We start from the raw sequence: 24,093 nt of genomic DNA on the forward strand, positions 1-24,093 counted from the left end.
TACCCACGAAAATCAGTCTATAAATACTGAAGTTTCAGTAGAGGAAAACACACTTGGAGTTACACTTGGAGTACACTGGGAGATTCACTGGAGAAAGAAGGAAGAGAAGCAAAACCCTGAGGAAAAGATAGTGAGAGAAAAGCCAACAGAGTTCAGAGCAACCTCCAAACCCTGAAAGGAACTCAACTTGTAAACCTCACGGGCGCAACTCAATCAAGCTCTCCAATCAGGTTTGCCCTATATCCATCATCTTTATGCCTTTTATTTGAATGCTCTAAATGTATGAGGTATTATGGGTGAATTTGATACCTTTTTGTGAGCCTTTTGTGAATTTTGATGGAATTATTCATGTGGTTACATTTTGATTTAGGGGCAACTCTGGGTTACCCTATTTTGTTTATTCTAACCTGTCTTGTGTTTCCATGGCATTGTTTTCTCTTGATTTCATCCTACTACTCTAACCCTTTGTCGAGTTTTGTGAGGGCTCACATGGCTTTCGCAGAGACACTCGCGTGGTTTCCCACTTTATTTGTGGGATACCCCCTGGAGTTTTATTCTGATTATTCGTGTTGACTGATTTCCTTTGACGGTCCAGCTGGAGACATTTCAGGGTTTCTTGCCCCTTTAACTGCTATAGCTTCGGATCTTTATCCGTGTGGTAATTTTTTCCCTTTCTCATACTTTATCGCTTTCTTAGCTGGAAGACCTCGATAGGAGGCAATGTTTGAACCCCTTGGTGGCATTTTACTTTGAGATACATGTTTTGTGTTTTGTATTCATATCCCTGCAGGTAGCGCGGTTCCTTCGTCAAGGACTGCCTTTTTGCCCTCGAGCATCCCAAACCCTAAAACCCAAAGCAACACGTTTACTCCTTCTACTACAGGCGAGTAAGTCTCCAAAGGTCGAGCATCCGGTAGATTGCGTAGTAACGTTGTTCGTCCAAAACCCAATCCATAACCCCGTAGTTAGCCGAACTACGTTTTGCTCTGATTCTCATTCCAGATGAGATACGTAGGCATAAGACGCGATGTCTTAGCGAGCACAATTACCCATAACCCATAGGTCAGCCGAGCTACGAAGACTCTGATTCTCATATTCAGATGAGATACGTATGCAGTGGATACGACATCCGCGCGAGTCATTTTCATTTAACCCTTTTTTTTGGTAAACAGCACAAGATAAACCCACACCCTTTAGACAAGAACTACAAAAGTGGATCCCGTAGAGTACTACGGATGCGTAGGGGTGCTAATACCTTCCCTTCGCATAACCGACTCCCGAACCCAAGATTTGGTTGCGAGACCCCGTCTTGTCCTTTCCTTTTTCAGGTTTACTTCGAGCGTTTCCTTTCCCTCCTTTGGGATGAATAACGCACGGTGGCGACTCTTCTGTCTTTTTCTTTCGCCGGTTGTTTTTTTTTCGCACTGTATTTTTCAGGTTGCGACACAAAGGATCCAGTGTGTCATGGCAAGACTAAATATTTTAACATCAAGCTCTACTTCTTAAAAGAGATGCAGCAAAATGGAGAAGTGACTTTGGTTTATTGCAGTCAGAAGATCAATTGGCAGATTTGTTTACAAAGCCTCTTCCAGTCAGCAAGTTTGAGCTATTGAGGCAGAAAATTGGAGTTTGCAGATCCTAAAGCAAGGAGGAGTGTTAATTATTTGCTTTTGGACTACATTAAGTTTTTTTTCATTATTTTTTCAGTTCTGTTTTAGTCAATTAGTGGATCCTAAACTTTAGGAGCAAGTTTAGTCAGTTACCCCCACGTTCCTAATGTGGTGGTGGTTTGTTTTACTTTTGTAAACACTATAAGTGTTTTGGCTGTTATGAATAAAAGTATCGAAATTCCCACTTTCTCAATCTCTATGCTAATAATAAAACCAACAAAATCCTTAATACCCCAAATCATGAGTCTTTTAAACCAATGATGTTATCTTATGCAAATGAATGGAAATGAATGATTCTTAAATGAATGTTAAGAGGGCTATGTAGCTGAATTGGAGACCATAAACCAAATAAAATGAAAATATATAGGACAAATTTTAGGATATGAAAGAGTCTATCTCTATTCTATCTAAAAACAATTTTCAAACAAAAAAATACTTTTCACCCCACTTCTTTCACACTTGTTTAAATACCATTAAAAAAGTCTACCAAACAACAAGACAAATCGCAGCAAAAACCATCTTTAAACTTATCCCTATCATCCAAAGAAAGAAAATACTCAACCAAACAGAATCTATGATCATTACCTATCAACCCAATCCAACCATATATCAACATCTAATATCTTTAAAAGTGTATTGAATGTGATAAAAACACGTATTGAAGTTAACATCTAATATCTTTAAAATGATATAGTGTTAAAAATACAATACATGTCTTGATGTCAACATCTAATATCTTACAAAAATACTTATAGTATACTAGCATTATTTATACCGACATGCAAATATATTTGGCTGTATTTGTAAATACATGAGACAATATTAGATGCCCTTCCCTACGTGTATACCCTCTATCAAATAACAAAAGGTAGCCCACTTTTTCCCACCAAAATGTCACGACAATGCAAATATTGGTTGTATTCAAATTTTTACTATGAAATTAATTAGAGACAGCCCACCAAAACCAGTCCTTTCACATCAAAATTTCTTCCTTTGACGAGTAACTTTCAGCCCTTTTGAGGCTCTCTTTTCTTTTTAAGTGCGTCTTCTCTTTTTTTATTCCATTCCAAGTGTCTCTCACTGTATTTTCATCTTCAATCTTCCCGGATATGCTACCATTAGCTAGTGGAGATCATGCTGTAAGGTATAGCTGTCACAGAAAAAGACACACACTTATTTTTATATATATATAAATAAAAGAAGAAAAATGTGAAAGCATAATTAATTTGTATATATTATACTTCACATTAGTTCTTATTGTTAATGATTAAGATATTTATGTATACACTATTAATTTGACTTACAATGTCTTACTATCTAATCAACTAGTTAACTATTTGAGTAACAAATAATTTAAGTAACACCTTTCTAAACTTAAATTACACTGGCATCTCTTAATTCAAAGTCTCTATACTTATTAATTATTTTGAGCATGTTTTCCATTTTTTAATTTTGAGTGGTTGGTAAAAACAACGGCTAGTTGATCCCATGTTTTGCAGTATGTTAAGGTAATTTCGCCATTGCTTCAATAAAAAAGTGAAATTTAGTTGTATTGTGCATGCTCTTTCTATGAGCTATAAGATTCTTTACAAGATTAATTAATTATTAATTTGCTCTCGACTATTAGTACCACTTATTTCTCTTCTACTATCATCACTTCAATCAATAGAAATTGCATAAGTTACATTGTAGATTGAAATATACTTAATTACACAAGAAGTCATATCCGCGGTTATTTGATGGACTCATAACTCACGTGTCTCTGGATTGTATGAGACTCTGATACCACCCATTAAAACTATGTTAATACATAAATATATGAGAGAAATAGAGAAAGCAAAAATAATTTTGTGTGTATCGCACATCATATTGGTTTCTTTTCTTTTTTATATCTTGATTAGTACTTTTATTTCTTGAAGAAGATTCATATTGATTATTTTTCTTGAATTTATCTGATTAAGATCTTTTTTTTTTATTATTTATCATTTCCTTTCTATTTTGAACCACCGTAATTTTTTAGATCTTTAAGTCTATAGAACCTATTTGGTCACTTGATATTTGGCTTTTTTTCAAACACCGTTTGTTCATGTGCTTCCAAAAAATATTGCAATTCTTCAACCTTCATTACAAATATATCTATTGATTCCTCAATTGTCACCACAATGTAATCAAATTTAAAGGAGAAATTGCATATCACTTTGTTCAGAATGGTTTGATCATAAATAATTTCAACATAACTTTTCATCTGATTGGTGACCGTTGTGATTTTGTTGAAATACTCAATAATCTTCTAATTATTCTCCATCAACAATAACTCGAATTGTCTTCTCAATATTGTCGAGTTTGTCATCACCAACACATCATTTCTCAAAAATGCCACACACCTCCTTCGAAGAAGTAGAATTTACAATTTTTTAGAAATTGACAATATCAACACATTAATGAATGAAGAACATCTCTTTAAATTCCTTCTTCATTGATTTTTTTTTGGGCATCAATTTGAACATTTGATGCACGGGAAGATTTTGCTGACTTGTTTGCATTATTTTTATCACGTTCTAGAACTCAAAGATCACCTTCCTTCATTTGGTCTATTTATCCCAATTCTTACTATTAAAGATTTTTCACTAAAATTGTTTTCAGATTCTCTCTAAAATTGTCATGTTCACTCAATAATCAAATAGAATGAATACCAATTTTGTACACTCACTTACCATCATCACTAACATGATACAACTATCTAACTAACTTAATTAATTGATTATCTATGTAAAGTAATTAACTAACACAATTATTCTCCATATGCAATCATTCAAATTGTCTTCTTAATATTCGTTGAGTTTGTCGTCACCAACACATTCTTTCTCAAAAACATTACACACCTTCTTCGATGAAGTAGAATTTATAATTTTTTAGAAATTGATAATACCAACGCAGTGATAAATGAAGAATATTTTAATAAATCCTTTCTTCTTTGACTTTTTATGGGCATCGATTTGAATATTTGATACATCGTCGAAAAGATTTTGCAGATTTATTTGCATTATTTATATTACATTTTAGAACTCAAAGATCACAGGCATCCCTAATATGAATTACCACTACATTATTTAAATTTTATTTTAACGTAAAAATATTGAATATAATAAAAAGATAAAATTTAGTGAATTGAAAAAACTCAATATATTTGAGTGAAACAACCTATATATTAGTTTATTTTTTAAATTTATAGTTATACAAGTCATATAAATTATTTATGACTTATAGAGGATACTCATATAAGATAGTCCCCGGATAACAAGCATTTTATATCAAGACTAAAGAAATATGAAGAAGAAAAAACTCTAATTTAAAGTTGAAACCTCGTATTCTTTTGAACTTTTTGTATCGGGATGTATTGTCTATAATTTTAGCACCTTTATTTATAATAATAAATTATAAAAGAGGTTGATTATTGACATAAAGAAACCCATTTAATTAAGATATTGAAGTTTCAAACTTTGAAAATATATTTATTTTAATTGAACTTTGAATCCTAAAAATATTTTTATTTTCTAACATACTCTCTTCTTTATTTTTAATTGTCATTTTTATAAAAAAAATATGTTTATTTTTATTTATTATTTTTAATGTTCAATACAATATTAATTATTAATAAAATATAATAAATTAAATAATTAATAATTAATAGTATTATAAAAATAAATAAATAATAATAATTTTATAAAAACTATTTTTTTTATTAATCTTATTAGTATATATGCATCCTAAACTAATATCTAAAAATATGAGATAAAGTACTACTAAAAAACACGGTAATAAGCAATACAAAAAGTATCATACTTTTCCATTAGTTTACATAACTAGTAATTATGCATGTCTTTTCTATTATTGTTTATACATTATTATAATTATATTTCTTTGCAGGACATGTTTCTGACTTTAGACTAAATTCTGATAATTGAAACATGAGCTTTATTAGCTAAAGGTTTCAACCACCTTCTATTAAGATAATTAAACTTGCTAAAACTATTAATAAAGTTTTTTCAAATAGTAGCAAATGATTTATGAAATATATTACCTAGGAATTTGATCATGCACGAGTGAATGAAACTTTATGCATTATGAAGGTCCATTCTCCAATAAACTACTAATCACCACTCTCTCTATTTTTGTCACTTTGTTCCATGCAAAAGGTGAATGTCTTAACTTTTGAAAAATTGCTACATAAAGATAAAATAAAATATAAAAAACAAGCTGGTTTTGCTTCTTTTAATGCAATGCAAAAAAATACATCCACTCACAAAAAGTCTATAAATTTGTATGCCTTTAAACATGCATGGATGATTGTTGATTGCATAATCTGCCATGAATATAAATCTCAGTCAGTCTTCATGGTACTTGTCTTTTTCTTCTTTTATGATCCACAACATTTCATTTACTTTAAAAATACACTAGTACTTATTTCCCTTATTATAAACACCATTTTATAATTGACTGCTTTTATACATCTACATCTTTTATTTTCTCTACACTCATTTAACAACTATCTACATAGCTTTAAGATCAGAGTCAATAGTTATTTTATTTGGGAGTTAATTTCCATTTTTATTATTTTTCGGACGCATTTTTTTTATATCTTTTAACGCAAATGAATCATCTTTATTTTGTTAAAATTTATTTTGAAGGTGGATTTCCGTATACATAAGAATGAGTTTGGAGATACATATCTTTAAACACCATTAATTTAAAATTTAGTGGGTGTTACGGAGATGCATCTCCATACACGTTTATATATTAACCCGTGCCACACCATTTTCTTTTTCTCCTTCATTTTCTGAATACTCGCTTCATTTCCAAATCATTTGCTGCAAACCATTTCCAAATCCTATTTGAGCAAGTTTCATCAAGTCCACTCACTTCATTTGCTGGAAGTTACTCATTTCATTCAAGGTTCTCAATCACAACACTATTTTGATAAGTTTATCATTTCATTCTTTTTTTTGTGTTTTGAATGATATTTTAGGTGATAGATTTTGTTTAAGTAGCACTAGATAGTAGTACAGTCGAAATAGGTAGCTGTTATAGACATACATTGCCATTGGTTAGGAGGTTAGAGCAACAATGTGGTTTCTACCATTGATAAAAATTGTGAGTTAATTCGGAGATGCATCTCCGAATTATGTCTAGAATATTTTCGGAGATGTATCTCCGTGTATTTGTGACTGGTTGCATTTTGGTTGAATTTTTTATTACAGGTGCAATGGATGAAAACAACCTTGACATAATTAGGCTCTTTCGTGTGTCCTAACACACGTTTGTACGACGTGAGAGGGTTAGGGGCAAGACCAAGAGTCAATGACACCTCATTTGATGGTTCACAAGGTCGGGGTTCACAACCATCTAGTTCTACTTCACATAGTCGCTTGTCTCACGCGTCTACTTCATGAGGCTATGTGTCTCGTGCTTATGAAGCCCGTGAGAAACCCATTGTTAATGCCCTTGTAGATAGTTATCCAAGTGGCCAATTTGACACCTCCTTACTTCATCTATATGGAGACCATGTTGCTAGACATGTCTAGGAATGAGAGATATATTTAGTTACCTTTGCATTACATCTATTTTAAACTAATTTAACTGTGATTGATGGTTATTTTGATTTTTTTACAAGAGCGTCCATATTTAAAATCTGTAAACCACGAAAGGAAGATATTGGATTTGGAATAGCCCGATAATGATTGTTTCAAGAATGTTATCCGCTACTCTGGTCTTATTAGTTTATGTATTGTTGCGTACAATACCATAAACCATGGCATGTAGGCGGTATTTATAGAGAGATGGCATTCACAGATGTCATCTTTCCACCTTCCTATTGGCGAGATGACCATCACCCGAGATGATGTATCATGTCTCCTGCATCTTTCCATCAGGGAAAATTACTAGACCACTGAAGGCTCGGTCGAGAGGAAGCCAACGAGATACTAGTTACATATTTGGGGGTTGGCCCAACTTCCGCTGCAAATGAGGTAGCTAAAACCATGGATGCTCATGCTAGATTAATTTTTTTTGGAAGTAAAGATCACCTGCAGATGGCGTTGGATGCTGAAGGTGATTATATGTTGGTTGATAACCACCGACAATGTGCATTGAGGTGTTACCTCTTATTTTTGGTTGACATGTCCATGTTTGTGGACAAAAGGGCAACATACATCGAATTGGTCTATCTGAGATACTTCATCGGCTTGATGGTGATTCACGTGTACAACTTGTTACCTCTTGTTCCTGTTACTAATATTTTCATAACTGTTTTTTTACACTTATTATTAATATTTTATCTGAATCATTTTCAGGGATGGATCATCTCCTAATTTACTTACATCTCCGAGTGGGGACCTGTGTCTGATTACATAAATGATTTGCCACGTGATGCTGCCTTTTCCCCGCTCATAAGGAATCAGATGATCGATCCATTTTGGGTGTATCTTAAGCGTCGTGTAGCAGATGACATTGCCTTCTTCTCATACGGCGGCCACCGCCAAACGCGTCAACTGGACCTCATTTCATTATACTTCAGATGGTCAGCATGTGGGACAGATCTAATGTCTTTGTATTTGCCCGAGCGAGTGACGCACCAGTTTGGATATTTGTAAATTATTTTGAGACACCCCTCAGAGTTCGCTCCCCCCACCATCCGCTGCTGAGATCTTGATGTGATACTTGAGGATTTCGAATGTTATTTGGTACCAAAGGAGTATCGCAGGGTGACAACTCTTGTACATTAGGCTTATGTTGACGGCTACATGACATGGTTCTATAGGGTGCCACACCCTATCATGATACTAGACGCTCTTGGAATACCATCTAGGTCATCTAATCAAGAAGTACTTTAGGCGAGGGATGTCCAGACTCAAGACCTAAGCATCGTCTGTTAGTGTATTATGGATATGGAGAGATCGGAATAAAGGCATGACTTTTTTAGGAACGCGGACCCCAGTTGGCCCTCGTAGAAGATATTATTGTCGAGGCACATAATGTCTTGCAGTACATGCAGAGAAGTCGGGGGGTTAAACATACTCAGTAGGTTATATTTGGTTGTATTATTTTTTGTATTTTCAGAACAAGTTATGTATGGTCGATACATTTCTTTTACTTTAATTAATGTGTGACTTTTTATTTTTAATATAACTTGATTTTACTTTTATATAATTTGGCCTCGAAAAGTTACAGTGTTGGAATTTCCGGAGATATGTCTTGAAATATCCATTGTGTGCAATTAACACGCTATCAATACCTTTTAAATGACTTTAGGGGATACTTCAGAGATGTATCTTCGGATACACTCCAATTTTTTTATAGAGATGCATCTTCGGATCATATTTTAGCAAAAATTAGATGTGTGGCTAAATTATGAGGGCTTGTGCGATCTTAGGTGCGCCCGGAGGTGTATCTTCAGACAAAGGAAGAGCATTTTTGGGTTTTAGGAAATAGAGAAATGAAGAAAAATGATAGAGCATACCAAAACAAAGTTAAAAGTAAAAGAAAAGAAACAATGTTGTTTCTGATAATTCAAATGCAATTGCCAAACATTATCATAACAATGTTGTTTTTGATGATGTTGGTGATGCAGAAAAGAAAATTTAGTTCTGCTTCACCCTTTTGTTTCTATTTGAACCCCCATTCACGTCATAACACGCTTATCTTCATCAATGCCCTTTATCTGCTTCACTAGTAGAGCAATCAAAAATCTCTTCAAACACATTTAATTGTGACATGTCACACAAACAAGATATTGCTTCAATTTCTACATTGGGTAGCACAGGTAACATCCCATCAGATTGATAAGGTACTTCATCCTCTATGTTGTCAATCTCTACGCGTCCCCTTGGTTTTGTGGTGATTTCCGCACACCATCCACGCATATCTCTACACATTTCTGGATATGGGACATAATACACTTGTCTTGCATTTTGCGCAAGGATGAAAGGATCATAAGGACGATAACGTTTATCCATCTTAATATCCACAGTTTTATATTGTGGGTGAACCTTTGTGCCCGTATTCCTTGTTGGATCAAACCATTCACAATAAAAAACTGGAATCTTATGCTTCAGACCAAAGTAATCTATCTCAAAGATATGTTTGATTATTCCATAAAAATCAGTATTTCCTCCTTCTGCAAGACCTTTCACGTGCACACCACAATTGCTAGTTTTTCTACCTTTGCTCCATTCTTCAGTATGAAACTTGTACCCATTGATAAAATACATGTTCCATGATATGGCCATTGATGCAGGACTGCGAGACAAGGCAATTATATCTTGGTTAGTAACTCCATTTGTCTCCTCATTTACATATTTCTTCAGCCATATGGGAAACTCTATATGTATGCGCCCAAATGAATATTCTATATCTAGAGAGTGGTTCTCTAAGAATATGCTGAAATAAATCACACGATTCATAAGTAAATATCTATTATGATATGCATCAATAATTTGATTGAATATATTATGATGCACACTTACTCAAGATATGGTTTAACCTCATCACAATTTATCAAGACATGCACATGTGAAGACTTTCATTCCTTATCAGATAGAAAATATTTTCGTGACTTCCCACTTGGTCGACCGCCACTTTGTAGAATGGACATTGTAGGTAGAATGTCATCATTGTATAAATGAGGTTTGTTACTAAGATTTATGGTTGGCAACAAACGGAAAGAGTTGAAATAATGAGAGCAAAAGTAATTTGTCTCGCGATGTATATAATCATTGCATATGGAACCTTCAACTCTAGCCTTATTTGTCACTGCCCTCTTTGAGACTCCCATAAATCTGCACATTCAATCATTCCACGTTTATTAATTTATGATAAACATGCAATAACTTAATAAAATCAACCACAACAATTACCTTTCGAATGGATACACCCATTGGTACTGTACTGGACCACCCAGAATTGCTTCTTTGACAAGATGGATTGGAAGATGCTCCATTGAGTCAAAGAAACCTGGTGGAAAAATCCTTTCCAACTTGCATATGATAATTGGAATATTCTCATCCAACTTAACTAAGTCGTCCATCCTCAATGTATTGCAACAAAGATCTTTAAAGAATCGACTTAGCTCAGTTAATGGTTTCCAAACCAAATCTGGCAATGAATGGAATGCAATTGGGAGTAAACATTCCATGAAAACATGACAATCATGGCTCTTCATCCCATGCACCGTACCCTTTTCTACATTGGCACACCTACTGAGGTTTGAAGCATAGCCATCTGGCATTCTCAATTCCTTAAGCCATTTACAAACCAACTTGGCTTCAGATTTGGTTAGAGTGTAACTAGCCTTTGGTTTACCATTCTTTCCGTTTTCTAAGGGTTGGAGCTCCAAGTCCCCGCGAAAGCATAATTTAGCCAAGTCTTCTCTTGCCTTTTCATTATCCTTTGTTTTGTCCTTAACATTCATGACAATATTAAATATATTATCGAAGACGTTTTTTTCTATGTGCATCACATCGAGGTTATGCCTTAACAAGTTATCCTTCCAATATGGGAGATCCCAAAAAATACTTCGCTTTTTCCAATTGTGATCCACTCCATACCCTTCGAATTCTTTCCATTTCGCCTCCCATCCAATTTCAGTAACTTTTGGAAAATTACTTATTACCGCCCATATATCTTTCCCTGTGGAAATGGGAGGTGGCTCATTGGTCACAACCCTATTTTTTAGGAAACTTATTTTACTCCTTCTGAAGGAGTGATTAGATGGCAAGAAACGACGATGACAGTCAAACCAGGAATTCTTATGGCCACTTTTCAAGGTGAAAGCATCAGTGTGTTCCATACAATGAGGGCATGCCAATTTACCTTGTGTTCCCCATCCAGATAACATACCATAGGCTGGAAAATCATTAATTGTCCACATCAAGCAGGCTTTCATGATGAAGTTTGGTTTTGTAGATATATCATAGGTCAATATTCCATTGGACCACAATCGATGTAGATCATCAATCAATGGTTGCAAGTAGACATTTATCTTTAATTTAGGGTTTTTAGGTCCGGGTATGAGGCATGCCAAAAACAAGTATGGTTTGGTCATGCACATTTCAGGGGGGAGATTATACGGAGTAACTATTATTGGCCAACATGAGTATGGAGAAGCAGACGCTTGAATGTAAGGAGTAAAACCATCTGAACACAGACCCAACCTTACATTTCTGGGTTCCCTAGAAAAGTCAAGATATACACTATCAAAATGTTTCCATGCTTTTCCATATGACGGGTGGCGAAGGATGTTGGAACTATTTTTGTTCATATGATGCCATCTCATTTCAGTTGCCGACTCAGTTGATGCATACAATCTTTGTAATCTGGGAATGATTGGGAAGTAGAACATTCTCTTCACTGGGATATTTTTGTACTTTCCCATGCCAGTCTTACGAGGAATGAACCTAGGAGCATTACAAAATTTTCACTCTGATAGCTTGCTATCATCCTTGTAATATAACATACAACCATTCTTACAACAATCAATCTTCTCAACCTTTAGCCCTAACTTAGATACCAACTGTGTTGCTTGGTAATAGTTCTCGGGCAAGCATTTTTGAACTGGACATACACTTTTAAGCATTTGTGCAACAAAATCTAAACCTTTTTGTGGAACATGCCAATTAGACCTAATTTCAAAAAGTTGAGTAGATATTGATAATATTGATTGGGTAGCTCCCTCATAAATGGGCTTGTTGAAAGATATCAACTTGTCATAAAATCGTTTGGCATCTTCGTTGGGAAACTCATCCTCCGTATATTCCTCAACTTCTATGTTATCATTCACATGAGAGAATACTCCATAAGGCCTAAAAGCATCATACACCATCTGATTCATTGCCTCAATTTGGTCATCATGATGCACATGCTCACTACTATTTGAATCATTCCTTGTATTAACATTGAGCTATACTTCTCCATGTTGAGTCCAAATCCAATAGTCTGGTTGAAATCCATCTCGATACAAGTGAAGTCTAACATTAGTTGGTGTTCTTATCTTGAGACACTTGCAATTTATACACGGACACCTTATCCCTCCCTCAGATTTACAAATAGGTTGTTTCAAAGCCCTCTTTACAAAGTCTTTAACCCCGCGAACATACTCTTCTTTCAATCCGTGTCTATTGGAATATACTTTATCGTACATCCAAGTACGATCCATTTTCTATAAGGCAAACAATTAACTCGTCAACCACTGAAAATTAAAACATATATTAGACAAAAATGAATGGCTGATATAATTATCCTACAACTACAAGGAAGAACCATATATAATAAATATGTTCTGAAATTTGTTTTTGAAATGGAGCATATGCTACCTCATTTGGACTAAAGACAATACTGTCGAAAATATACATTATTATGCTTGCTTAGTGCTATTAAAACTTTATTATTTTAAACATGCACATAATTAAAAAAAATCATTATGTTTATAATGTACTCAAGGACAACCATGTTCCAGAGGAATAATAGTTTTATGGGAAGGCTGCTAGTAAACGTTCTTTTTCCTGCCAGTAAAAGAAGTAAGTGAGAGTCAAATTATAACTGTTCTTGATAAAGATGTGTACGTCCTGCTCCAGCCACACATGATAATGGCTCAGTTAGTAAGTACCTTTGACCTTTCTATTTTGCTAGGCCCTTTAAACCAAACCATAAAATATTGTGCTCTACTAAAAAAATCCTGAAATGTTCAAGTTAGGTAAATCTCAGCTTATTTTGTATTTATCGTTTTGAGTGTTAACATTTTATCTTGTTCTTGGGGGTCAGAGTTCAGTAAGATACCTTGTTTTTTCTTCACTATGTTGAAAAGTTGAAACTTTTAGCTTTTATATATTTATCCTAAAAAAAGTAATTTGTATACGATAATGATAATGTCTGGTAGAACTTGAGTTATTAGGGATTTGAAGAGTTAAACAAGAACAAGGAGGAGAGAAAGAAAGAACAAGAAAAGAGAAAGAACCAATGAATAACAGAATTTTCTATTATTCTCTCAAAGGGAAAACCTTTTTCAATTGTAATAACAGTTTGTTACACTTTACAAAATGAGTTAAAATAATGGAACACATTTTTAAAGAACCTCTTAAAACTCCCTGAAGAGGTTTTGGATTAGATTATAAGTTTCAGCAACTATGGCCTTGGGTGTATAAATATCAGGACATGATTATCTTGAATTCATACCTGTAACACCCAATTTACAATTAGTTGAAATTGTGTACAGAATAATTCATTTATTGGTTGATTGGTTGTAGGTGATTATATATATATATATATATATATATATATATATATATATATATATATATATATATATATATATATGTTGTTTAATATGCCTAGGAATAGAATCTTAGCAGTAGGAAACAAGACATTCTAATGGAAGTTCAAGAATGATGTAGTGAATTGAAATATGCTTTACTTTCCTGCAGTTTTGATTTCTTTTCACTATTGCTCCTTTCTCCTAATCCTACTCATCGCTATTCAGGTAAAATGGCTAAGTTAAATTAGCAAGAAAATTAACGGATCTGATGCAAAACTATTTGAAACTTAACCAGTCGGATGCAACACATTTTTATAATCTTGATAGAACATACAGTTGCCATTTAGTTTAAAATAAGTGATGCTTATAAGATACAAGTAGAAACTATACAACTTTCACAAACACAGGTAGAAACTATATAGCAGAGCAATCAAAATTACATTTAACACCACACATATGTTCACAAACACAACTTTCACTACTGATGCAAACAGTTAATAAATTTGAGTCCAGAAAAAACATTTCCTTCAAAATAAATTATAACCCCAACCTTGAGAAATACTAACTGATGCAAACACTAACTATTGCAAACACTAACTGTTCAGTTTGGTTCCAAATTAACATAGGGATGACTAACCTTGAGAAATAGTTGTCTTTGCAAAATCCCGGATGATATAGTGCTTCGGTTCCAAATTAACTTGCATTCAACAACTGCTTACTGCCTCCACTAAGTAAGATGAGCATTCTTGAAAACCTACATTCAGAAAACCAATTAGCAAATAATTTGATTTTTGTAGTTTCAGACTTAAAGGAGACTTTACTAAACTTGCAAAGCAAAGTTGTTTCCAGCATCCACAAAGCCGATAGTTCTGGAAAACCTACATTCAGAAAACATAAAACATATGACTATCTCATACTCATTAAACCAAAACTCCATGGAAATGACTTGAGATGAATATGCATTACCTTTGATGATTCAGAAACCCTTTAACGAGGGATTTTGAATTAGGGAATTAGGGATTCTTCAATAGATTCACGAATTAGGGATTCACGAATTAGGGATTCACGAAAGTGATTAACGGAAAAAGGGATTCACGAATTAGGGATTGACGAACCAAAACTCCATGGAATTAGGGTTTTGGTTTTGTGAAATGAAATGGAGGGAGAGTGAAATATCACGAGGGAAAAGGAAAGAGGGAAATAAGCTGTTGTGTAATTTTTGGTTCGAAATAGAAAATTCCATAGAGTCCGCCAAGCGGACTCTAAATAATAAATAAAATACTTAAATCTAAAATATATATATATATATATATATATATATATATATATATATATATATATATATATATATATATATATATATATATATATATATATATATATATATATATATATATATATATATATATTATAGATAAATCAATAAAAAATGTATATGTTATAAGAATAGAGTCGGCTAAGCGGAATCTAAGTAAATAAATAGTAATTAAAAAATAATGCTACTAGATAGAATCGGTCGCACCGACTCTAAATAGATTAATTAAACATTCTTCAAAGATAACAGAACAAGTAGAGTCGGTTTTGCCGACACTAATAAAAAAATAACATGTCTTAAAAGATGTACCTAGATAGAGTCCGTTAACGTAGGCTTAGCCGACACTAATAGTCTCCGTGTCGGTGGCCGACTCTAAACTAGGAGGCTAAAATGACATATTCTAGTAGTGTAGGCACACCATATAGGGTTGAAAGAGCAATTACAAGGAGATCTAATCCAAAGACATGTATTTGGGTTGCCGCAGGTCGAATGGTCTCGGGAAGTCAAGAGGGAAGCATACAATCTTTACTCTCATATGATTGGTTTTCGTCAAATTTAATCGAATGATCTTTTGCATTCCACGCTAAATGATCTAGGATGGTTCTGACTAACTTTCATATATAAGACTCTTCGCACGTCAAAACCCAAAATTTATATGCTACTTATTCTCACATTTAAATTATTTCTCATTTATTCATTAATTTAGCGTTGGAATGATAACCTTACAAATCCACCACAATTCAATTTATTTAAAACATATTCCACCACACCTGAGTTTTATTAGATCGTCATTAACTATTTCTGATCCGCGAATGGAATAATTTTATTTTATATATGGGAGATAAAATAGGTGTATAATAGATGGATAAATAAAATGGAGTGTACATGAAACATTTTCTTTAATAATTAAGTTTTATTCATAAAAAAATAACGATTTAATTTGTATAATATTATTATCACTGGAAATTATTTCACACATATATAGAGCAGATTGTGTTAATGAAATACAAAAAAAAGCATAACTTTACCAAAGGCCTGAAAAGGGGTAAGCTATTTTTATGAGACTAGTCAAAGCTAAAAAGTTTCATTAACTTTGCCAACAGCAGCACCAGTACAGCACAAACATACTCTCATGTTTTCCTGTTACCATTATGGTTGAAAATAACACTTACTGAGTTTCAACTTCATATAACTGAGCTCTCAATCTTTTTTTCATCCACAAAACTCCTCTCTCTGAGAAGTCTCACTCTATCAGAGGTGGGATTCTCTTGTTTCTCAACACAGATTGCTACTATTTAATGCATTTTGGATCCATCTTCCATTTTCAGATGTCACTGTCAAAATCTTGTCCTTTTTCTCTGTAGCATTTAATGTAGTTTTTGGTTTATTCATGGACATTATTTTAAGCCAATTCTGTCTTTAACATGCATGAAATAATGTGGCACCAATCTGGTTTCAAGCAATGTAAGTTATTCATATATATGCCAAACATTTTTCTATTTCTAGTCACAAGCGCTCCGACAAGGTTTCTTTGACAGAACCCGTTTCGTATTCCATAATTGAGCATTTTTGTTTTTCCATTTCAAATATTTGTGTCTTATTCTCATTTCATCAACTTGTGTTCTTTCTAAACAGAATAATAGTTTTTTAAGATATATATAGAGACCCTTCACTTCACATGAGCCATAACAACAGATCAACCGATCAACAGTTAACAGTTCCTTACTTATACATATCAGTTGCAAAACATGATAAATTTACGTTAACTTTAATAATGTTTTATTGACATTTTTTTAACTGTTTGGCAGTGATCCAATGAAATGGAGAGTAATGGAAGATGATTTTTTGAACATCAGAGAATCTTCTTATCAGCCTAAACCGGTATTAAGCTGCTTTTCTCTTCTTGCTGCATATTTCTGAGCACTGACATATGAATATTTTTCTCATAAAAGAATGACTTTCACTCGTTTTTTTTCTTCTATCTTTCTGTTTGTTTTATAAAAAGGAACTGAGAGATCTAAAGAGAAGCATTGAATCCAAGAAGAGGCAGTACAATAACATGGACCTTCAAAGTTCTTTGACTCAGGAGGTAAACAATTTGATCGATTTTTTTGTCTGATTATTGTTCAGCCATGTAGTAGGGTTGTCCTTGTTATATGCATAAGTCCTGAACCAAAGCATGTAGTATTCTGTTATATAATATATTTTTTGTATCTCTGAAGATTATACAACTTCAAAAAGGATTACATCAACAACTTATGATGCGGCAAGCATTCGAGAAAACATGTTATCGACAATTTTCACAGGATACTACAGTAGAAGACTCAATACCTAAGGTTTCCTCTTAAACAGTTACATACATGGAATTGGAATTCTTCTATATTCTTTAAAGTTTTTACTGGCTGTTGCTTCTAACTATCATTTTATATTCATCTCTAAATTTTAGGCTGCAAAGGAACTTATTAAGGAAATTGGGATATTAGAGTTAGAAGTCAGGTATTTGGAACAATATCTGCTCTCTTTGTATCGGAAACGATTTGATGAACACATTTCATCTCTATCAACCAAAGAAAGAAGATTGGATTTAGCTTCATACATTAACAAAGATACTTCTGCAGTAAACGGAAACGATGCTATTCCAGACAAAGAAAGAAGATTGGAATTAGCTTCACACATTAACCAACGAACATCTGTAATACCTGTCAGTGGTGCTTTCTCTGACAAAGAAATTTCAGTTCGACACTCAAGTGATATCATAAGTAATTTAGGTGTTTTAGACTCTGGTATTCATCGGTGTTACTCTGCATTATCTCAACAAACAGTTTGCTCAATTGATGTTTCTCCTGAGAACATTAAGACCATAGCTGCAGACTCTTACCATTCTCTACCGTTATCGATGCTAGAGGTAAGTATATTTAAAAACAGAAGAGAACTTGTACATTACATCCTTATATTTCATTTACAGACCTCTAATATCTACCTTCTAAATGTTATTTCACCAGCAAGCTCGGTGCGCTAAATCCCACTCAACTAGTCTAGCAGAACACCTTGGGAATAGCTTCATTGATAACTTTCCAGAGACGCCAAATTGGATTTCTGAGGAGATGATCAAATGCATATCAGCAATATTTTGTGAACTTTCAGAGTCACCTTTTCTTTGTCATAAAAACGCGTCATCCCTTATTCCGTTCTCATCATCCGTTTATGAGGAGGTATCTTCAAAGATCCAGAGCAGTAAGTGGGGATCACAATGGAAGAACCATTCGCTATTCAGTTTAAACTCCAGTAACTCTCTCCATGTCAAAGGGTCAAAAAAATTCAGTGGACCTTATTGTTCAATGATAAGGATTCACAAATTATGCACAGATAGTCAGAAATTAAAAGAAGTTGAGTACATGCTACGCAGATTTAGGTAAGCCATCTTACACTGCTTACCCTTTTATACCATGCTGTTTAATTCAAATTCACAAGAGATGGAACATCTCTATGAACCATATCCTATGCTTTCGCAGGTCACTTGTTTCTAGGCTTGAAGAAATTAATCCAAGAAATCTGAAACACGAAGAAAAGCTAGCCTTTTGGATTAATGTGCACAATGCCTTAGTAATGCATGTAAAATTTCTAAATCTCTATCCTGCTTTTTCTCGTGCAATTTATTTCTCAAAAATCAACAAATCATTCCTACCATCTTGTTGTCTATCCTCCACAGGCCTTATTAGTTTATGGAATTTCAGCCAACAATGTCAAGAGAATGTCTTCCGTACTTAAAGTAAGTTGATCACTCATAAAACTCAAAGAGTTAACAGAAATGAATTTTTGCTGAAACAAGCTAGTGGATATTTCAGGCTGCATATGACATTGGGGGTCATACTGTAAGTGTGGAAATGATACAGAAATTAATTCTGGGATGCAGATTGCCACGTCCAGGACAAGTAACTATGAATTCCAGAAACTTGCATATCAAATCATGTTGCTCAAACTTCTTTCTAATTGCACCTTTGTTTTTTTTCCTTCTAGTGGTTGCGGCTGTGGTTTCCTTCAAAGACAAAACTAAAGGTCAAAGATTTAAGAAAAGGATATGCTATACATCGTCCAGAACCTTCATTATTATTTGCTCTTAGCACAGGAAGCCATTCCGATCCTGCGGTAGACTTCTGGTCCTTCTGTTATTATTTGTGAATTTGTGTTCGTAGAAGAACATGTATAAACTTTCATTTTGTTGTTTACCTCTTCTTTTGGTATTTGGCAACAAAAAAGAAAAATCATCTTATTTTGACAGCTTACACTGAATCTCAGCTGCACTTGGTTGTAACTTTCTCAGGTACGTTTGTACACGTCCAAGAGAGTCTTGGAGGAGCTACAATCTGCAAAAGAAGAATATATTCAATCCAACGTCGTTATAACCAAGGAACATAAAATAATTCTCCCAAAGATAGTTGATTCCTTTGCCAAAAGTGCAGGTCTAGGAGTATCTGATTTGGTGGAGATGGTTAAACTATATCTACCCGAGTCTCAAAGGAAGAGCATCCAAGAGTTCCAATCAAAATCAAGCTGGAAAGGAACTGAATTAACCTCTCATGACTTCACTTTTCATTACCTGCTTTCAAAGGAATTAGCTTGGGAATGACTTGCCTTAGTACGATACATGAATTTGCCTGGATGGCATAAGGAAATCCGTCTGGCTCAAAGCGTAACTGGTGAATAATAAATGTATGCCGTGTATGTCTGGAATGGCAACATTCCAGACGAGGGCATGGAGCAGGGTGTGATGTTACAACGGATAGAAAGCAACAATCTGGAAGTTTTGGGAAACTAGCCTGGACTTCATTATTGTTACTGAACTTTGGGAGCTTGGGTTTAAGTATTTTACTATTGCTAAATTGGTAGTCACTTTATGGATGTATATTCTTTGCCTCAATATTCACTTTGGCCAATTGATCAATCCTAAACACTGTTTTACTTTGTGTCTGCTTAGCGAAAATACTAAGAAGTTTTTGGTCATACATCATGACAAGATAATAAGGGAGAATCATGGAAAGGGGGAAAATGCAGCTACTCCTAAAATTTCTCAAACTTCTCTTACTCCTATAAACAATCTAGTTAGAACCATGTTTTTTTTGGACAAGGAATCAGTACATTTCTATCTAGATTAAAATAAAGAAGCAAGTATAGAGTACTAAATTATTAACTACTGACAAATGTAACAATAAAATGTATCAAAATATATTCAGAAACATGAATTTTTCACAAGCCCTTCAGAAACATGTATAGATGAAGAATTCCTGGCTTGACATTGTGGGAGGTATCTGAAACTTCATACCTGCAGAATGTCTTACTGTATGACTCTTACAATCAGCAGAAGGCCAGAAGAACAGAAGAAGAGCAAATCAGCAGGAACAACAATATGCTAAAATCAACCAACAAGAATGAAGGAGCTGACTATCTCCTGGATCCTCGATGTGCTTGTAAACAAACCCACCAATAAGAATCAGAGCATGCTCCTATGTTACCACTTGCATGCTCAACATCACTCATAGTAGCACCAACTTGCTTAAAGGTGGATACAACATAAACTTTCATAAACTCCTAATTACTGAGTGTTAGTCTTAGTCCTTCATGTTCCATATGTCACCAAATATGAGACATTGTAGATCATATAGACTGAAGCCTTTTTTTGACTTGAATTAGTGCCTTCAAAGAACTTCTTATCTAACAGACCTTCACTTTGAAAGGAATAAGGCAGCTTTTCTGTATGTGTCGCCATAAAAGTTTGCATGCCTCCTGATAGCAAAAGTATAACTCATTGTCAACTTAATATTCTGCGTCGTTGTTTACACCATTTGCCAAGATATCTACAACAATACTATAAAATAATGTATTGGTTTAGTCATTCATTCCTACAATACCAGTTGCTAATTACACAAAGACTGCAATGGGTCGTGAATTGGATATCTGTGAGTAAAGGCTTAAATGCTATATGTATAATAATAAGGAAGACATGTCAGCTATGTGGCAATTTCTTGTCATTGATTCAGTGTCTACATTTAGGTTGGCTTAAAGACATAGGAGTCTCTGCTTCTCAAAACTTTCTTACCACTTTTCCCTTTGGGAGTTCATGAAAAAGTGCAGCCATCCAATCATTTTCATAGTAGTACTAAAACGCCGATGGACACCATATTCAATTCTGTGCTGCAATGGTATCCATAAGCATGTTACATCGAATGGTGATCATACGATTTCCACTTGGCAAAATAATTTTGATCTGAAAATGTTTAGTATCATTGGCTAGACGAGTATCAAGATATATTTACACGAACATTACCCCAATTTCATGAAATTGCTTCAGTTCTGTCCCTATTCAAGCACAACAAAGTTGAATATATTGCATCTGCTTTTGCATGAGATTTATCACCAGAAGTAAATGCATGAATACCATTTTTCACATATATCCAACTACAACCAGCAATCTTTTTTGCCTCCTTCACTCTCATCTTCTTCCTTATTCTTCCCATCTCATCCCACTTTCCCTCAGTAGCATAGACATTGGCCAATTGCACATACCGAGACCCATTATGAGACTCAACTTTTAACAGTTTCTCTTCTGCCAGGTTGACAAGGGATGTGTTATTGTTTATCTGACAAGCATTAAGAAATGCTCCCCAAATTGTTGCATCTATTTGTATGGGAATCTTCCTCATGAATTCTACCGCCTTTTCTAGTTGATTAGCCCTTCCATACATATCAACCATACATGCATAGTGGTATATCTCGGGCAATACATTGTAATCTTCTTGCATAGAGATAAACAAATTCTCTCCTTGTTCTACAAGTCCACGGTGCCGACAAGCAGATAGAAGCGCTACAAAAGTGACTGCATCTGGCTTGACACTTTTCTTTAACATGTCCCGAAAAAGTTGAATAGCTTTATTTTCAAAACCATGATGAGCATAACCAGCTATCATGACATTATATAAGATTGCATCTCTATCCTTATCAGTCATTAATTGGAAGCTTTTCTCCGCGTACATGATATTACCACATTTTGAGTACATATCAACCATGGCACTCAGCATTTTTTTATCCATATTAAGTCTCATTTTCAAGATGTACGTATGAACCTGTTTCCCAAAACAAAGAGTGGCTTGTGTTGCACAGGCACCAAGCACACTCACGATGATCATTGCATCAGGAATTAGTGCTTCGGTATTTATAAATTCTCTGAAAAGTTTGAAGACTTCCTCAGATTGTTGTGATTTGGCATAGCCGGAACATAGAGCTGTCCAGACAACATAATTTCTTTCCAATAGAGTATCAAAAAGCCTTTGGGCTTTTGTCATGTTGCCTTGAGATGAATAGCCTACAATCAATGAAGCAACTTCAAATTGACTTTTAATACCAATTTTTTCATACACCGACTCCGCATACCTAATATTCCCACACTTACAGTATAAGTCTACGATGCCGCTGCTAATGAATTGATTAGTACTGAAGTCATTTTTCAACACCCACGCATGGATGCACTTGCCAAGTTTCAAATATTTTAGGCCAGAGCAGGCGCTTAATACACTTGCTAAAGTATGTTCATCATACCTAACACCTCTTTCAGTCATCTGCACAAACAAATCATGTGCTTTATCCATATAGCCATTCTGAGCATATCCTGCAATCAATGTATTCCATGACACAGTATCATTAACCTCAGAATTTTTCCAAAAGACATTCAAAGCCATGTCCATTTTCCCTTCCCTACAACAAGCAGCAACCATTGCATTCTTAGAAACCAAGTCCACCACCCCATCACAACCACTAAGCACATTGCACGCTTCAAGAAACAACCCACATTTAGAGTACATGTTAATAAGAGAACTCGACGCAAACTTGCTTAAATCATTTGCAGTTTTCACCATATGTGAATGCATCTGCTTCCCATAACAAACTACCTGTAGCTTCGCAGTAAGGTTAAGCATTGTTGTGAGAGTGAACTCGTCAATCCCAATTGTGTCACGTGCAGATTGCATTCTATTAAACAAATCAAGTGCCTCGGTCTCGTGTCCGTCAGCACCAACATAAGCTGACAACATAGAATTATATGAAACCAAATCTCTATGAGAGGCTGAATCAAAAATGGCCCGTGCTTGTGTCAAGTTGTGTGCTTTTATGTAAGCCATAATAAGGGCATTCCAAGAGTATACATTTCGATGGGGCATTTCGTCGAACAGTTTGTGGGCATCTTGCAAAAGACCATGGTTATAATAAAGGTGAATCAATTGATTACAAGTGAAAACACTTGATGTAAAACCAGATTTGATTGCTTGAACATGGTCTCGGTATACAACTGCATCTCTCACTATTCGAAACCTCATTGCAATTGCAATACAGGGCAATGGTTATTGCTTTTGAAAAAGTAACCAATAGAAAAAAAAATGATGAATATTATAAAGTAAATGTTATACTCAATAGTAAAAATGTAGTTAAAATATTTAAGTCAAATTTTAATTTTAACGTAAATCATTAGTAATAGAGTATATAGTAGTTAGTGGTGTATAGTGTGCCAGCTGTATTCGGTTAGTGCTAGCTGCTCTATATATACAGAGTCACTGTATTCATTCTGGAATTTTCTGATCATGATATAGAATATTCTTCTTTCTCTCTCTTATGATATTCTATCATGGTATCTAGAGCTCTTTTTTTTCCGATCCAGTGACCCTCACCCATGGCGTCACCGTTTCGCAACGACGGCGCCTTTTCTTCCTCTCACATCAAGATTTTAAATCTGATCTCTGTAAAGCTTGATGATAAAAATT

At 34.4% G+C, this 24,093-nt stretch overlaps 2 protein-coding genes across 2 annotated transcripts; one reads left to right on the forward strand and one right to left on the reverse strand.

The window, feature by feature from the left end:
• Window positions 1–16,734: 16,734 nt before the first annotated feature.
• On the forward strand, window positions 16,735–20,363 carry LOC127106733 (uncharacterized). Its single transcript, XM_051044037.1, has 11 exons — window positions 16,735–16,753; window positions 17,098–17,170; window positions 17,295–17,378; window positions 17,512–17,625; window positions 17,736–18,194; window positions 18,292–18,701; window positions 18,802–18,901; window positions 18,999–19,058; window positions 19,135–19,221; window positions 19,307–19,435; window positions 19,611–20,363. The coding sequence occupies exons 2-11, from the start codon at window positions 17,105–17,107 to the stop codon at window positions 19,914–19,916; spliced, it is 1,815 nt and encodes a 604-aa protein (XP_050899994.1). The 5' UTR covers window positions 16,735–16,753; window positions 17,098–17,104; the 3' UTR covers window positions 19,917–20,363.
• Window positions 20,356–23,708, reverse strand: LOC127106732 (putative pentatricopeptide repeat-containing protein At3g18840). The gene has a single exon (XM_051044036.1). The coding sequence runs from the start codon at window positions 23,650–23,652 to the stop codon at window positions 21,619–21,621; it is 2,034 nt and encodes a 677-aa protein (XP_050899993.1). The 5' UTR covers window positions 23,653–23,708; the 3' UTR covers window positions 20,356–21,618.
• Window positions 23,709–24,093: the final 385 nt, after the last annotated feature.

Source organism: Lathyrus oleraceus, chromosome 7 (genome assembly GCF_024323335.1).
Source record: "Lathyrus oleraceus cultivar Zhongwan6 chromosome 7, CAAS_Psat_ZW6_1.0, whole genome shotgun sequence".
Lineage (NCBI taxonomy): Eukaryota > Viridiplantae > Streptophyta > Magnoliopsida > Fabales > Fabaceae > Lathyrus > Lathyrus oleraceus.